Genomic DNA, 18291 nt, shown 5'->3' with positions numbered 1-18291 from the left:
GGGAGGGTTTGGGTTCCCAACAGTGTGATAGTCCATTAAATGGTAGTTCTAGAAATCCAGTCTGACTATAAAGTCAGAATTCACTATTCCAAATAAAGTATCAGAGGGATAGCCGTGTTAGTCTGGATCTGTAAAAAGCAGCAGAGTCCTGTGGCACCTTATCTGTTAGTCTTAAAGGTGCCACAGGACTCTCTGTTGCTTATGCCAAATAAAAAATCACCAAAATGGATATGATCAGGAACACCTTATAGCTGAGGGAACCTGGTCCAGCTCAGACAGGAAACACATACATTTCTTAGCATTGAGGACAGCCTTTCTGGCCTTTCAGAGTACAGTAGAACTTCAGAGTTAACGACCACCTCAGGAATGGTGGTTGTTCATAACTCTGAAATGTTCGTAGCTCTGAACAAAATGTTATGGTTGTTCTTTGAAATGTTTACAACTGAACATTGACTTAATATAGTTTTGAAACTTTACTATGCAGAAGAAAAATGCTGCCCCCCCCTTTTTTTAGTAGTTTGTTTAACTGTATACTGTATTTGGTTGATTTTTTTGTTTCTTTTTGTCTCTGCTGCTGCCTAATTGCATACTTCCAGTTCCAAATGAGGTGTATGGTTGACTGGTCAGTTCGTAACTCTGTTGTTTGTAACTCTGAGGTTCTACTGTAGAACATAAAGCATTTACATTCTATTCATGGCACTAAAGGAGGATGAATCTTTCAGGATTAGGAATCATGTCTTGATCTTTCTTGGATGGGGCCTGAATCATGTGATTCAGGCATATACTGCTGTTCCTCTTGAGCCCTAGAATTCAATAGATCCATGCTTTTCTTTGTAACAAAATCTGCTTCATAGTCATCAGCACTATGAAGAACAGTACTCTTTGTATTACATGATGAAAAGAGAATACTCCCTGGCTTAATACTCAAGGTCCTTTCATACTTGCCAAGAATGTGTCTTCCCTTCATGTTGCCCAGATCCAAAACATCTGCAATGTACACGTTATTTGGTATAGAAAATCTGCAAAGTTGCAGTTTGGGCCTCATTTATTATGTTTTTGAGACACTACAAACTGAATGTACAAGCCTTTGCATATGTATATTGTGCAAAGAGAGTGCTCTGGCCAGTAGGCCTAGATGATGAACAGATTCTGCATTCCAGTGAGCTGTGCTTAGGAGAGGCAGGTGGAGTAAGGGGTACCTTTTGGTCTTCCTCTATATTTGGATCAAGTACCTGCCTCACCCTGACGTAACTGAGAGTAGTAATTAAACTTCCTATCTAAATTCTGTCCTCATTTGGCAGCAGTGACAGAGCCCATAGATCAATGTTCAAGGCAGAATGTGGAATGAGACTGGTCAGTGCCATAACAGCAAGCATTTGAAAGAAAGCAAAAACTTATTACAGATGCCCTAATTTAAAAGACTGCCAGTTTGGAGAACAAATGACACTACAGTGTGATACATCCAAGAAGGGACTGAGGGTAGCTATGTTGCAGAAGCTGCTGATTGCATACGCTAGTAGAGTTTTGGTAGAAACTGAACAAGGGTACATCCAAGAAGAAAAAGAATTTTTGGCTGCGGTGTTGGGGTAGAGTGATCCTTCCAATATGGTCATCCTGTAAAATAGTACAATCAGACCCAAACCGCTAGAGACAGTTATGTTTATCCTCTCCATAGTGATTTGAAAAGGTTGCAGTGCATATTGATGAGCCTCCAGCACTACTAAGTACAGCTCAGATACTATCTAGGCTGTTTGTTAGTGTTGGCTGGCACAGTGAGGCGGGAACATGTGCCAGGCATTGGGGAGGTGCTAGCACTGGGAGACAGTGCACGATGATTAGGATGCTGTCCATCAATATGATGCACTGTCTCGCATAATTTGCATAACTGAGCATGGGAGAAGTTCTATAAACATATGTTTAAGTGCTTTACTTTATCAGGGCCAAAGTGCCCAAAGTCTTGTTGGATTGAGCTCTAACTCATTGTGGTTGGGGCATTGAAGCGGTCCCAGATATGTAGAGACCGGACCCATTTATGGTTCCCTGCTTATCTGCTGGGCAGTGGCAGCAGGGCAGTCTGGGAACACCAGGACGAATGCCGCTCCCACTCCCCCAAACACTACGTGAAGCAGAAGCCCCTCTTTCCATGAGCGGAGCCAGCCCTCTGGCACCCAAGTGCTGAGTCTTCAGCTATCGGAGTACCCAGCATGTTTCCATTATACCCACGATCCCCTCTAGTATTAGGGCTGTGTTTTATTTTTTTTTCCTCATCTCTTTGACAGAATGGGGACTTTTGCAGAGGGAGGAGGAGTTTTCAGGCAAGGAAGTTTGGGAAGGATAAAGGGTGAGGTTGAGTTGAATTGAGTCCTGACAGGATATTAGAGGCGTTGAAAAGAAATGTTAAGAGTTACTAAAATAGTTTGAGTTTGTAGATGAAGGTTGAATAAAGAACTAATATAATAGATAGGAAGAGGGGTGATTAATGTTAATAGATAATCTGTAATATGTTTTTTCTCACTATAGACTTTAAGCTCTTCGGACAGGCACTGTGTCTGTGTATTACTTTGATATGAATAATATATGTAAAACTTTTATTTGAAAACAATAATTAAACTAACCATACGTTGGTCAGTTAGACTCAGTGGAAACAAAACTCATAGAGTCAATTAATATTCATTTTAATTATTGTATACATTAAAAACAAATGAAATCATACTAATGTAAGACTAACATAATAGAAATTCAGCCAGTGAGTCAAATTCCCCTTAGTCTAAAGTCTTTCTTGCCTCAAAATGCAGCAGCAAGCCATTTTCTGGAGACAGCTTTCTTGATTCTTTTAATTTACTAGGTTAGAAAGAAAAAGATTCAAGAATTTCAGCTAAAATGATAAAATTACAGTGATTACATCTACATTTTCTGTCTTTAAGAAATACCATACACAATCTTTTTTTTTTTTTTTACAGTGATTTGTTATCCTCTGATTATGTGGAGATTCACTATGAAGACGGAAAACCACAATTTTCTAAGGTACTATATGTATTAAATAACAGAGACTTATTCTCCCCTCCCCCCATACAATGATAATGCAGTAAAACACAAACTTCCTGTGTTGTTTACAATATTTATCAAATACCAAAAGGCATTTACCACATATATCAAGGAATTGTGATCTTGTCTATCTGATGAAGATTCTTTAGCAGATGACAGGAGAAAAATTGTAAAAAGTGTGGGCAATTAGCTGCAAATGAAAATGCCAAAGATGAAAGCTACAATTCATAAAGTATAATTTTTTCAGTTGCTCCCACATTATAGGTCACAATCACTAAAATCTTCATTAAACATTTACTTTGCATAAACATAACACTTCACATAAAGTGCAAGGCTAAGGTGTGATAGGAAGTCAGTAAACACACTTGCAATGGCTTTTCTTTGCAAGAGATTTTATAAAACCATGAATCAGAAAAATACATACTGGGTGAAATTCACCCCTCTTCAGAATGTCAGCAGAAAGCCTATGCACCACTTAAGTCCTCAAATTAGAGCTAAAGTAGATTTAAGCAGTGCATAGGCTTTGGACAGAGATAAATTTCACCCCGGAGAGAGAGAGGATTGCATGACCTAGTCTTTTGAGGAGACAGGGGAACAAAAAGAGGTATGTTTTTGTTTGATTTAGATAGCACAAGGGATGATTACTATATTACAGGATATAAAATAAATGTTAAGGCAAGAATGTCTTTAAGTTAGCTGAGCTCTTAGACTTCTAAAATTGTCATAAATGCCAGAGTATAGTAGAAGTTGCAAGTCACTTTTCAGGAAACTTGCCTCTGTTCAAAGGGCCAGAAGGACAGCAGAACATGTAAATCTTACTTTTACGCCCTCACAACCAGGGTGAATTTCACCCTTTATATGGTTGCTATTTGTCCAGTTGCTGTATGTCCATTTGCTTAATCTGACCTCCTCATTGAGGATCTTAATTAGAGTTCAAATATAGTAGCTTTTATGCTAACGTATCAGTTTATACTCTGCTCCTTGGAAAAAATAATTTCATGCAGCATATCAAGGGAATGGCTTAGTTTTGTTAAGACATTACTCAAGAGAGCAGGCAAAAATGCTAAAGGAAGCAAGAAAACAATCCCTTCTGGCTTTTACACAGACTCAAGCAACTGTCAGCTGCAGCACCAGCAATGAGCACTGCGGTTGCTGAATCATGAGTCTAACTGGAGGTTTATATTAGAACTTTAGACTCAGCAAATGGGCCATCTTTGCATGCTGCAGTAATTAGATCCAAACTTTCTGAAGGATATTTTCTGAGTTGATTGACTTAGAAACACCAATAGGGCTCTTGAGGTCACATGGTCCACAAGAGGCATAATTAACAAAAATAAAGAAAATATATTTCTTAGGGATTTTTTAATCTGCTCAGTCTTATTTAGATATATTTGACGAATGGCAAACTGTTTATTTCTTGTTGAATATAGAGAAGTGATATCTTGATGAAAACATCTCTTTCTAGAACTACAGCATATAGCTTTATTATAGGGGTGAAAGTAACCAGGATCAAATTGTGATCTCCTCACTCCCATGAGTAATCCTATTAAATTTCTTGGAACTACTTGTGTGAGTAAAATAATCACAATTTAGCTCTTAGGAAGAACTGTTTAAATACGCCGAGTTCCATAAACTCCAGAATACAGGCCAGTGCATAATGCATATATGGGTAACTGTCATGTAACAATGGTTATTTACTTAAATTTGTTAGAATACATGAACTTAATTGTGCACAGTAAAGGTTGTGCAATACTTGTTCCAGATTCTGAACAGAACATTTAACAAAATAAACAAGATACAAAATGAAATTGCTGCTGATGTTTACAGTTCACTAATAAGTATTACATGCCTGGTGATTCCTTAGGGTACATGGTAAGTTAGAACAATTGGAAGAAGCAGTGTGATTGCACTGTATTTACACTTTTCTCAACCAAACTATTGCAAGCACTTTTTTTTTCAGCTTGATTTTAGCTAGGATTGTTGTTGACATATATTAAAGGTCAGTTCCTTAACTGTTGTAAATCAGCATGAATCCATTGCCTTTAGTGGAACTACATTGACATGCACTAGCTGAGGATCTGGCATTGAAAGCTTCTAAATTCTTCAGCACTTTCTCATACATGTTCACTCTCTTTAAAAATTTAAATTGAGAATCATGTTTTCAGTGTAAGTGTATAAGGCCTGAATGGTTTCTAGGTTTGCTCTTGCTGCCTGTCTTCTAATAATAAAAATCAAGTGCACTGTACTTGTTTACTGAATTGAACTATTCACATGAAATGAAATTCTGCCACCGTTATTCACAGTGAACAGTCTCTTAAGCCTTTAGCAGTCCCATCAAAAAATGACTCGTGGCTCACTGTAATTTAGGGATTAGTAATTTTGCTATTCAATAATGATAGAATTAGATTTTAAACCTATCAGACTATAGATAAGGGATATAGATTTTGTTCTAGTAATTTGTTGGTATTTTTGCAGTTGCCTAAAGTATGGAATCCATAGACTACTCTAAAGGTTTTAATTTTTCTTTTCAAAGACTTGACTACTTACGGTCAAAATTAAGTATTTATTAATACCACAGTGCTGCTCTACTTTCACAGCATACAGAAATTGAATAGAAAGAATTTGGGACAAGGAAGAAGATCATTTATATATTGTTCCTGAGACTGCGTTTTTTAACATCAAAGAATATTTTGACAATATTTCTGTCATATATTTCTATCTCTGTTGCTGGCTCCCGTATTTCCCTCTTGCTTATTATGTCATTCTGCTTCTCAGTGGGGTTTCTTTTTGTCCCCATACTTTTTGATATTATCAAATAATAAAAGGTCTTAATTTCCAGCTAAGATTACTCAATTTTATCTTGCCTTTATTCAGACCCTGCAAATTTGCGAAGAAACTTCTTACATCCTTCCCATCACTGGGCACCCAACGGGGAAAGCACAATCTGTCCACACATTTTATACGGTATTGCCATGGATGAGGCCTGGGACCAGTCTTCGAACAGTGACAGTAAAAGTGCCTCATTTCCAGAGCACCATTCTGTGCATGGAATGAGGCAGTGCTCCTATGGAACTAGTAGTATGCATTAGTGTAGTTAAAACTGTATCCTAACTGGAGCTGGTCAGGAAGTGCTAAAAAAAATTTTTCAGAAATTTTCTGATGGGGAAAAAAGTTCTGTGTATGTGAGAGGAAGTAGATGGTGGCAAAATAGGTGATTGAGACTGTGCACATGTTCATCAATGAAATTGAAGAAATAGTGCTGTTTCACCATGATTATGGCAGAGCTGAAGGAACAATTTTGTCGTGGATGAAGCTCATATAGTCCTTTCTTGTCTTGCTTCCCCTCATGTGTGAAGGTTAACTATTTACTCTGTAAGTTCTCTGAGACATGGACTTTGCGTTCATATCTGTCTATGAAGTGCCCAACATACTTGTGGATCTTTACTAATATATTTTATTTAAGGTCTCGGTTTTGTCTCAGTATTGTCTACTGATATGTACAAATATCATCATCTTAGTCAAATGATCTGCTCCTTGTTTGTTTTACAATCACATCTTTTAATGTGACAAAATCAAGTTTTTATTCGTGTTTACCTCAGTTTGCATAGTAGAAACAATAAAGTTCTGAGTTTTTGATCTGGATTTTCTTCCGTAGTCATGCATCAACAACCATATTGTTTAATTAAAGTTCCCATTATATACAGTTTCATTCTTGAAGACTTTTTAGCAAGACAACCTTAAATTTGACTTTCAGATTCCAGGCAGAGCTTATGTGGGTTAGTGTTTGTTTGTTTATTTATTTATTTATTTTTTAAAGTACTTGTAATTTCAACAGTTTTGATCTGGCTATCACTGAGAAATCATAAATATGGACCCCCATAATACCACATCTAAAGAATAATTTTTGAAAAGGAAATTGCTCTTTAAGGAAACAAAATAATTAATGGCATTGTGAGTTTAAGTAAGGAAAGACCAACCTTTGCTATGGCTGGAAGCCATATATAAATAAGTAATGTACTTTTTTCTAGACACAGTATATTTTACCCCTTATTAGTGATGAGGAGACTCAGTGATCGTTCACATAACAGACTCTTTCCTTGAAATTTCTTCACTTGGTGTGTAAGATCCATTTTTCAGTTAGAATTAAATGATAATTTAATGTATATATTTTTTTCTTTAACATTTTTAGGGTGGAGAGCACTGTTACTATCATGGAAACATTAGAGGTGTCCAGAACTCCAAAGCTGCCCTTTCAACATGTAATGGACTTAAGTGAGTGCAAATCTTCATTCCTCCAAAGAGACTATATTAACTGCTTGCTACTCTTGGATTCCTGTCCTTGGGTCTCATCTCTTGGCATGAGACAGACTGAAATTCTCCAAGCTTTCCAAGATTTTTGGCATTCTGAGGTACAGGCAGACCAGTCTTGTTTCAAGAATAGTGGCTAGTACCTCAATGACTCCTCTAAAGTATTCTCTGTGAACCCCTTCCTGACCATGCTCAGCTAAGGAGTTTCTCATTGGCATTGCAGTTTTTTAAACTGCTTATATCCTTTGTCCTGTCTATGGATTTTAGCTTTTGGTTGATGGCTTCTCTGTATGTTTTGGTTTTTTTTTTCTTTTCCCTTTAGTTCTTTGGTTTCTTCCTCAAGACAGATTCAGGACTGGAATAGTAGAAATGTTCTGTGTCAGGAGTGAAGTGCATTGGCAAGACAAAGTGAGGAAGCTTGTACAATACAGAGCCTGCCTTCTGTATACCTGGCTTTAACCACTGCTGTTCATTCATTTTTTAAGCACCAGGGATCCTAGAAATTTTTGGTGCTGTCTAGCGAAACCCTTGCAGATTATAAATACCTAGAAATAAATTAATCAAGGTGGCTGATTTGAATAAATAAGAGATCAGAAATATGAACAAAAATCAGACTTCAGCTCTTCACATTACTAGAACAGTTCTCAAACTGTGGGTTGGGACTCCAAAGTGGGTCGTAACCCTGTTTTAATGGGGTTGCTAGGGCTGGCGTTGGACTTGTTGGGCCCAGGACCGAAGCCAAAGTCAGAGCCCTAACATCCAGAGCTGAAGCCAAAGCCCAGGGGCTTCATTCCTGGGTAGTGGGGCTGAAGCCCTCAAACTTTGGTCCCCCTACCCGAGGTGGTGGGGCTTGGGCTTGGGCCCCCTGCCTGAGGCCATGGGGCTTGGGCTTTGGTCCTCCCTTCTGGGGTCATGCAGTTATTTTTTCTTGTCATAAAAGGGTTGCGGTGCAATGAAGTTTGAGAAACCCTGCTTTACTGTGATTCCACTACAGTCATACCAGGAATTATAATTTTGAAAAATCAGTCTTTTGATTATTATTTTTGATGTAAGTAAATAATGTAAGATAGTATATGGCCAGCAGCTCTTTGTTGATTATGTGTATATAATTCAGCTGCGTTTGTTGTCTTCTGCATATTAATTGGTGTTTTAGGAATGACCAAGATCAGATCTTGACTCTTTCCATTGTTGTCAAGTATTCCATTACCAAGGATCCTGTCTAGCACAAAATTGATTTTGCAGATGTGCATCACTACTACATTTTGCCAGTTACCACTGAAATTTTTTATGAAGGCTTGTACACTAGTTTTAAATAGTACAATTGGATTTATTTGACCAGAAACCATTTGTTGGATTAAAATTATTCCTTAGTACTTATATTGCTCCTAAATCTCTTCCTTTTTCTTTCTAATGTTCCAGTGGCATGTTTGAAGACAGCACCTATGTGTACTTCATAGAACCAATGGATTTGACCCACAGTGCAGTAAGTTTATACTGCTTTGTAATTTTTTTGGTTTTGTTTGTTACAGGGATGCCTAAATAAATGTCAGTATGTTTCTCACAAGTAACTTGCAAATCTGAATTATTAAAGATTTATTTTTAATTCCATGTTTTAACTTGAATTTTCTAATCTTAAATTCACTTTAGATTTGGGAATAGGCCATTCATGTTAGTGGCGTCTAAGGGCTTATTCCTATGGTGAATGATTTGTGGTCTATAAAAGTGTTTACCAATTTTCTCTACTGTCTGAGCTAGTGTAGTTGATCCTTTCATTGACTTGGTTGAAAACCTATGTTTTGGAGCTGAGGTCAGGCACTCTATACAGAGTGTCACAGCTGGGTAGTTATCACAGAAGATTGTAGTGCCTGTATGTAATGACATTGATACAAATAGATGAATAAATTGGATCAAGAATATATTTACCCAAATATCTTATTCACACTGTGAACCTGTTCTACTTAACTTGTGGCTCTCCAAGTATAGTATGTTTGTACGGTTGCTCCTGAAGGTATTGATGTAAACAGAGCTGACTATACTTCAAAGGCTAGTTTACAAATTTCAGCACAATAGACCAGGAATGTTTCTCCCGTGGGATACTTCTGCACTTGCATTTGATTTCCAAGAGACATCCTGGGGTTTTGGGTATCTAAGAGACATCAAGATGAGGATTTTCAGGCTTTGTATCTTGCCTGGCACCTTATCAGGGCATGATAAATTACACAAAGTGATGTAATTCTAACTGGTTTCTTTTAAAACCTCTCTTGGTAACAGTGAACATGACAACAGAGTCCCACAAAGGAACTGCAAGATCGTTAGTCTTTGTATGATAAGTAATACATTCAGAGAATACTGTATAGGGTAATACACTCTTTGAATATCTTTTGAATGATCTGTTGTGACTTCCAGCCCAGAGATGCTTCAAGTAATGTTAATCCTAGTTAGAATGATAGTGTGACGAGTTGGGTCACAGAAACCCCCTTGGGACGGGCACCTGATGTGCTGACACTACTGCTGAGCCCATTTTCCCTGCGAGCTTAGGACTTCAGTACCCTGTCTTGTTGAGCCAGACATGTTAGCCTGCTGCAAACACAGACTCAGGTCTGAACCACGTCCCCAAAAAGCTGCAGAATTAATTGAAAACAGTTTAAGTGTTCCTGTCTCCAGCACCCAGACACCCAGCTCCCAATGGGATCCAAACCCCAAATAAATCTGTTTTATTCTGTATAAAGCTTATACAGGGTAAACTCCTAAGTTGTCCGTCCTCTATAACACTGATAGAGAGATGTGCACAGCTGTTTGCTCCCCCAGATATTAGTCACTAACTCTGGGTTCAATAATAAGCAAAAGTGATTTTATTAAGTATAACAAGTAGAATTTAAATGGTTCCAAGTAATAACAGACAGAACAAAGTAAGCAAAATAAAACAAAAACATGCCTAATACATTAAGACAGTGGTCTCCAAACTTTTTTGATCATGCACCCCATCAGTAAAAATTTTTTGAGCACGCACCCCCAACTCCTGGCCGAACTGTCAAAGCAAAACAAACAAACTGCTCGGACTCCCGGCCAAACTGCCAAGGGAGGGGGAAGAAAAAAAAAGCCACCTGGACTCCCGGCCAAACTGCTGAAGGGAGAGAGAAAAAAAAAAAGTGGCTCTGCTTCGGCAGCGCTCCTCCTGCCATGCACCCCAAAGGATCCTCTTGCACACCCCACTTTGGAGATCACTGCATTAAGAAACTGATTACAGATAAAATCTCACCCTCAGAGATGTTTCAATAAGTTTCTTTCGTAGACTGGACTCCTTCCTAGTCTGGGTCCAATGCTTTCCCCTGGTACAGTCCTTGTTCCAGCTCGGTGGTAGCTACAGGATATCTCATGACTGCAGCCTCCTTTGCTCTGTTCCACCCTATTATATAGCTTTGGCACAAGACTGGAATCTTTTGTCTCTCTGGGTCCCCACCTCTCTGTCTGAATGGAAAAGCCCCAGGTTTAAAATGGATTCCAGTACCAGGTGTCATGGTCACATGTCCTGTGAGACCCCAAGCCTTCATTCTTCCTGGCCTGACTCACAGGAAGGCTTGCAAGTAAATAGAACCATTTACAACCAATTGTCCTAGTTGATGGGAGCCATTGAGATTCCAAACCACCATTAATGGCCCACACTCTGCATAATTACAACAGGACATCAGAGTTATATTTCATATTTCTAGTTTCAGATACAAGAATGATACATTTATACAAATAGGATGACTGCACTCCAATATAGATTATAATATTTGTAATGATACCTTACAAGAGACCTTTTGCATGAAGCATATTCCAGTTACATTATAGTCACGCTCATTAGCATATTTCATAAAATCCTATGGAGTGCAATGTCACAGATAGTCCATTGGAAAATAATTTAGGAACCATTCAGTGTGGCAGCTGGAGCAAGGCTCCTTGTTACAAAGCTACATACTGTACTTAAATGTAACCTGTATATGACACTGGCTATTGGTTGAAAACTGACCATATGTTCGCCATTGTGGGGATCTGGTAACCCCTTCTTAATTAGGAGACAGACAATTGGGAGATTATTCTCCTAGGACAATAGAATTTCACACTTCATGCTGACACTGCAGTACAGAGCTTGAGGCAGTGGAAAGAAATAATTAGGGTTATTTTTAGACTTTGTACAATCACTGTAATTTATGGAAGATTTTAAAATGATATCTCCGCTGCCACCTCTGTGTGTGCAGGTGGAAGTTTTAAAGAGCATAGAGGATAGTTTTGGGCAAGAGTATTGTTCTCAATAAAACTACTTTCTTCTATTGACCAAAATAAAATGTCTATAGGGAGATTTTCAGAGCCGTAAATGGCAGTGAGGCACCCAACTTGAAAGTCAGTGCAAGTTAGGCATCTGATCTCCTGCTTTGTGCATAATACCTGAGAGAGATGTCCACACCAGTTATTTGATTGCAAGCATTGCTCTCGTTGTTTGATTGGTTAAGTTCTTTCAGATACCTTAGGAACAGAAGGCAGTATGTTAAACTAGTTGTATTTACTGTACATGTGCAGTTTGAATTTTTGAATATTTTACTTCCATGTTTTACACAAATCTCTCAGGAATTACACAAAAATAGCATTCTGTCTTTTCAAAAGCATTATTTGACAAGATCAGGTGATGGAATAACAAGGGACAGAAGACAGAGATCCATGGGGCACATGTCAAACTGTGATACTTTGAAATATATCATTTTAAAAGGAGAAAACTTCAATATATTTATTCTTTTTTGTCCTATATATAGATTTACAGCACTGTGCCTTAATTATGTTGAAAGAGACAGAAATCTTACTGTTCTTTCTGTTGAGTTTCAATACAGTTAAGTAGCTTGTCTTTGTGATTTATAATAGGCATACCTTTATTTTTGAGCAGGTGCAGTAAGACTGTATCTAGGTACATGTATGTATGCAGAGAGTAGAATTTGAATTCTTGAGATAATACTTCAGACTCTATTAATGTCTTCTCTCTGAGGATCTCAAAGATATTTATAATCAATGAATTAATCCTTGTGACACCTTTTGTAATGTAGGTGATAAATAAATATTGTCCGTGTTTTAGATTAGGAAACTGAGGCAGAGCATCCAAGTGATTCACCACACAGCCAGTCAGTAGATGAGGCAGGATTAGAAATAAAGAGGCAAGAAGCCTGACCACCAATCCTAATGAGAAACTTGTCTCACCTTTTCTGGCCCTGGAGAAAGATACAACATTGTTAATCAGGAGCTTGTAACCTGCTCTGTGAGAGAGTTCTCCAAATAAGGCCTTCTACAATTGAAGAGTACATCATACTGAATCGTGGAGGCTTTCATGTTTGGATTAATATTCTAAGAATCTAATGTTTAGAAGTTATCCTGGTAAAGTATACTTAGCACCAATTTAATGATATTATATTTATGTCAGTGAATATTGCTATTTCCTTTCAGGGAAAAGAACAAATAAGATGTCAATCTACTGTAATAAGTGCATCTTTCTTTTCATTTGGCATTGCTAATGAATTGAAAATGTTTTTATCCATTCTTTTTTTTAGAAAAGCACAGGCAGGCCACACATCATTCAGAGGACTTTAGGAACACAAACCTCAAAGCAAATGAAGAATGTTGGTATGTTTTGGTTACATTATGTTTTCAGTAACAAAAATAATTTTAGTTGTAATGTAAATAGTTTGAGGTTCAGGTTAATGGCATCTATTTTAAACTGCTGAATTTTTTGAAGAATAAGAAAAAAGACCATTATCAAGTTGACTTCTGTATGCCAAATTTATTATCATCACATTGAATTTCAGAAATGGTAAAATTGAACTGAAATGTTTTCACCTATCAAGACCTGTGTTTAGGTTCTTCTGACAGAGAATAGCTGTTGGTTTCATCACTAATACTTTAATCAGCTGCTATTTTTTTGGATGCTAGTGATTGTCATCAACACATGAAAGAGAAAAAGCAAAACTGTATGATCAGGTCTTAGCCTCTTTATGTCCCTTTTTAGTGCATATTTAATTGTAATTATAAATCTATTCACATACTTTGTTATTGATATGGGATCCTTAAAAGTTATGAATTTTAAAGAATGCTTTGCAATTCACCTTTAAATATTTGTGAAATAGCTATTCTTAGTCCATTTCCCACTGGATAAGTGTCCACATCACAGTGATTTCTAAAATGTTTTATCGAATGTTCTTAGGATTTCACTAAACTTTTTAACTTTTGAAATTTTCCATCTTTAATTTAGATATAAAGATATATTAATTAATCTCACTGTAAAGAGTTTCCATTTTTACAAGGATTTAAACTGCATGTTCTCCTGCATAAATACTAAATTATTTAAGTTCTGTTAATTTTATTTTCTTCAGAGACCGAATCTAGTTCTGAGTGGTCCTTCCTGTCTGAGTTACAGTGGCTCAGGAAAAGGAGAAGAAAGAGGGCTGTGAGTGTAAGTATGACACTACGTTTAGACCTCTGCAGTGCTGCATAAACTTCCAAATTCTTTAATTATAAGTGAGCACTGGTTCTTAGCAAACAAAATCCTTTGGATGTTTGAAACAAAGTTTAAAATATCTCTTTCATATTTTTACAATACAGTACTGTTTTCCACCAAGTGATGCCATTATATTTGAACCTGAATCTACATCATAAAATAGATATAGTTTATATAGTGACTGCAATACCATATACAGTTTGAAATGAAATTTGATAGTGAAAGTGTAATTAAAATTTCAATGATCATTAAGGTCTGATATTAATGTGGACAGAGTACAACTGTGGATGAAGTCTGACTACTATATAGATGCCATTTCCTATGGTTACATGGCTCATGAATTGGCATGGCCAAAGCCAAAAGTAAGAAATGTGTGATCCAAAATTGGGTTTATTAGGAAAAAAAAATAGACCGTTCTCACATCTGTAGACACAATACACATTATAACTAGTTTAGATACATCAGTTTGGACTTCATTTTGTCTACATACATGTGCTCGTGGCTTATTTTAGGTTTCATTAATATTAATTTGTACCCATTTGTCTATACGAGATCAGCTTTCTCCTGGATCATACAGCACAATGTGTGGGGTTTCAAACCCTACCTATTTTAAAAAGAATCACTTTTTTCCTAGATCTAGTAAATATGGCAATGGAACAAGGGATATGTTGTTTTCTGGGTCTTTTAAACACTAAGTTCTATGGAAACAATAGCCTTTTCTGTAAACATTGGACAAAGAGGTTTGGATCTGAATTTATTCTAAATGAAATGGTCCAGATCCTCAGCTGATGTAAATTCATGTAATTCCATTGAAGTTAATGAAGTGATGCCAATTTACACTAGTTGAAGAGCTTTCTCAATTCTGGCAAACTTATTCACTTCGAGTAACATTTATGTGAGCAGTTCCATTGAAGCCAGTGAGAGATACAAACTTGGCTCTCCTACTGCTACTAGATACCTAGGCCAGCTGCAGAGTTATTTTTAAAAATTACCATCACACTCTCATTTCTCACAATATATTTTTAAATCCAACAGGCATCTCGTGGTATATTTGAAGAGATGAAATATCTGGAGCTCATGATTGTCAATGACCATAAAATGGTAAGGATATAGATTCAGTGGCAATCTTCCTTGTAATCTGATTCAGAAGGTGGTCCATATCTGTCTGTTTAAGTTTCTGTATCTGAGTACCTCACTCTCTGGCACAGATTTTTGGGTGTGGAGAGAGGGTCTATACCCCTCCTTAGTAGCAAGATACAGTAGCTATGTGCAATGGGGAAAATAAATTACATCCTTTTAAGGGGTGTAGAAATTTACTTCTCCCCACAGAGCAAGACAGGAATAGGGTGACATGCTTCTGAGGAGTATGTCTGAGGTACTGTACCCCCGGGGCTACCCTTTGCTGGGACTAAGCTGAAAGACACGATGTGGCCCATAGTAGTTAATAATATCTAGCATTTTAGACAGCACTTTAAATACTTAAAGTACTTTACAAACATTACCAAATTAATATATATTATTTATATTAGTGTTTTAATATGTATTGTGTGTGTGTGTGTATATGTGTGCGTATACTTAAGATGTATGTTAACATATATTTAACTGTTAAGTGGCAGTACTGTTAGAATTGAAAAATTATATTCCATCTTTTAAGGATTAAAGAAACAGGCTGAGACTGGTAGGACACAATTTAGAGTAAAAAGCTTTGATATTTGGGCAGTAAGATATGCATGTGAAGCTCTCTGTCTCTGTCTCTGTCTGTCTTTTTTTTCTTTTTTTCTTCTTCCTGGTAAATCCATGCTTATAAATAGGCAGGGTAGTGAAATAAACAATAAATCTTGCCATTGGATTAAGCAAGATGTATTACATTTACAAAGAACTCTGCTCTGATTTCTTTTTTTCCTTGAGGAGATATTAAAGAAACTAGAACAGCTGACATTTGCTATTTAAATGTTACTGCTTTCATTAATTGTGCCAAGTAAGATAGGGTTATCAACATGTCAGCACCCTGCCTGTTCAGCAGATTAAATCAGAAAGGTGGCGCCTGGGGAGTAGTATAGAAGTACTAGGCCTCTCAACAGATGTTGTGGGGTGCCCGGGGAAATTCCTCAAACTCAGGTTACCCATGGTTTGAATAGGCCATGCCCCCTGACTACCACATGCGGCCACAAAACCTACCCATCTACTCCCTACACCAGCATATTATGCAGTAGAATTCCTGTAGCCTCAAGACTCTGGAGTTTTCCCCTTTAACTTTGGCCCTGCTGCATGTTGTTCAGTAGGAGGGCTTGATTTGCGCCTCAGCGTTATGTAAAATGTAGATGTTTAGAAAGGAACAAGTCTGCAGATTTTTTTTACAAGAATGTATTGAAAATTTCTGTTGACCTGGTTTACAAGCACAAATTATTTATCCAGTTTATTTTTTTAGTGTTGCATGTCTACTGTATATGTGCGTGGAGTTAGATATCTTTTCAAGCACTTCGGTTTCAGAAGAAATGAGATTTAAGTGTTGGTTTTTTTTTTAAATAATTGGATAATAACTTAGTAATATATGAAAGTGATATTGAAGTGCCACCTGTTGGTAGCAAGAGCCTAACCAAAATATTTGAATACCAAAGAAATGTTCTTAGGTCTATAATGTGGACTAAGAGTACAAGTATTCTGCCACTCTCTCTCTCTCTCTCTCTCTCTCTCTCTCTCTCTCTCTCTCTCTCTCTCTCTCTCTCTCTCTCTCTCTCTCTCTCTGTGTGTGTACCTTGTCTCGTTCTTTTTGTTCAGTCTTCTGATTTAACGCAAATATTAGAATGTCAGAATTGTCTCCTATCAGATGTTACTAAATTCTTTAGATGCATTATAAACTATTGGCTTTTCTTTTTACTAGAAAAATAGATATATTGCACGTCTTCACTATCTTAAATATAAAGGGAAAACTTCACTCTCTGATACACACTGTAGAATTTTTTGTTTGTAGATTGTAGAAGTAGCTCTAAAAGAAGCATTTGTGAATGTACAATATTTACCCTTTAAATCTGAAGGGCTAGAATACGTAACCCTTACATTGGTGAACACTTAATTCATGTGAGTAATTTCCTTGATGCCAATTCATAGATTCTTCACTATATTTTTAGATTTTCAGGCCAGAAGGAACTGTTGCAATCATCTCATCTGACACTCTGAATAATAAGAACATAAGAATGGCTATACTGGGTCAGACCACTTGTCCATCTAGCCTATTATCCTGTTTCCGACAGAGGCCAGTGCTAGATGCTTCAGAGGGAATGAACAGAACAGGGTAGTTATCAAGTGATCCATCCCTTGTCATCCAGTCCAGCTTCTGGCATTCAGAGGTTTAGAGACACCCAGAGCATAGGATAGTAACCCTGACCATCTTGGCCAGTAGCCATTGGTGGACCTATCCTCCATGAGATTATCTAATTCTTTTTTTGAATCAATTTATACTTTTGGCCTTTGCTACATTTCTTGGCAACAAGTTCCACAGGTTTATTGTGTATTTGTTCTAAACCTGCTGACTATTATTTTCATTGGGTGACCCCTGGTTCGTCTGTTTATGTAAATAACACTTATTCACTTTCTCCACACCATTCATGATTTTATACACATCTATCATATCTCCCCTTAGTCATCTCTTTTCTAAGATGAACAGTCCCAATCTTTTAAAACACTTCACATAGAAACTGTTGCATACCCAATCATTTTTGTAGTCTTTCTCTGTACCTGTTGCAATTCTAATATATCTTTTTTGGGTTAGGGAAGCCAGAACTGCATGCATTATTCAAGGTGTGGGTGTACCCTGGATTTATCTATTGGCATTCTATTTTCTGTCTTATTATCTGTCCCTTTCCTTGCATTTGTTTAGCTTGTTTGACTGCTGCTGGACATTGAGCAGATATTTTCAGAGAACTATCCATGATGACTCCAAGATCTGTTTCTTGAGTGGTAACAGCTAATTTAGACCCCATCATTTTGTATGTATGGTTCAGATTATTTTTTCAAATGTGCATTATTTTGCACTTATCAACATTGATTTTCATCTACCATTTTGTTGCCCAGTCACTCAGTTTAGTGAGCTCCTTTTGTAATTCTTTGAAGTTAGTTTTAGACTTAACTATTTTGTGTAATTTTGTATCGTGCAGATTTTGTCATCTCACCATTTACCCCATTTTCCAGAGGTACAGAAGCTGATTTGAGCAATAGGTTACGTAACTCAGTAAGTAGTTCTGCAATTCCATATTTGAGTTCCTTTAGAACCCTTGGATGAATACTTACGGACTGTGATCAAGTCAAGCCTTTATCCTCTTTGATAAGCTAAATAGAATGAGTTCTTTGAATCTCTCATTCTAAGGAATGTTTTCCAATCCTTTATATCATTCTTGTTGCTCTTCTCTGAACCTTCTCCTATT

The 18291-nt window shown here is 37.1% G+C and overlaps 1 protein-coding gene across 4 annotated transcripts in view; it reads left to right on the top strand.

The window, feature by feature from the left end:
* ADAM23 (ADAM metallopeptidase domain 23) overlaps positions 1 to 18291 on the top strand; it is a 202705-nt gene that overhangs the window by 62414 nt on the left and 122000 nt on the right. For all 4 annotated transcript variants that reach the window (XM_030579907.1, XM_030579908.1, XM_030579906.1 and 1 more), the window contains exons 4-9: positions 2961 to 3024; positions 7235 to 7317; positions 8773 to 8836; positions 12927 to 12999; positions 13746 to 13825; positions 14906 to 14971. In XM_030579907.1, coding sequence (XP_030435767.1) covers positions 2961 to 3024; positions 7235 to 7317; positions 8773 to 8836; positions 12927 to 12999; positions 13746 to 13825; positions 14906 to 14971 — 430 coding nt within the window. The remainder of the gene's footprint in view (positions 1 to 2960; positions 3025 to 7234; positions 7318 to 8772; positions 8837 to 12926; positions 13000 to 13745; positions 13826 to 14905; positions 14972 to 18291) is intronic.

The sequence above is a fragment of the Gopherus evgoodei genome, chromosome 11 (genome assembly GCF_007399415.2).
Source record: "Gopherus evgoodei ecotype Sinaloan lineage chromosome 11, rGopEvg1_v1.p, whole genome shotgun sequence".
In the NCBI taxonomy this organism is placed as follows: domain Eukaryota; kingdom Metazoa; phylum Chordata; order Testudines; family Testudinidae; genus Gopherus; species Gopherus evgoodei.
This window is presented reverse-complemented; position numbering and strand designations above follow the sequence as displayed.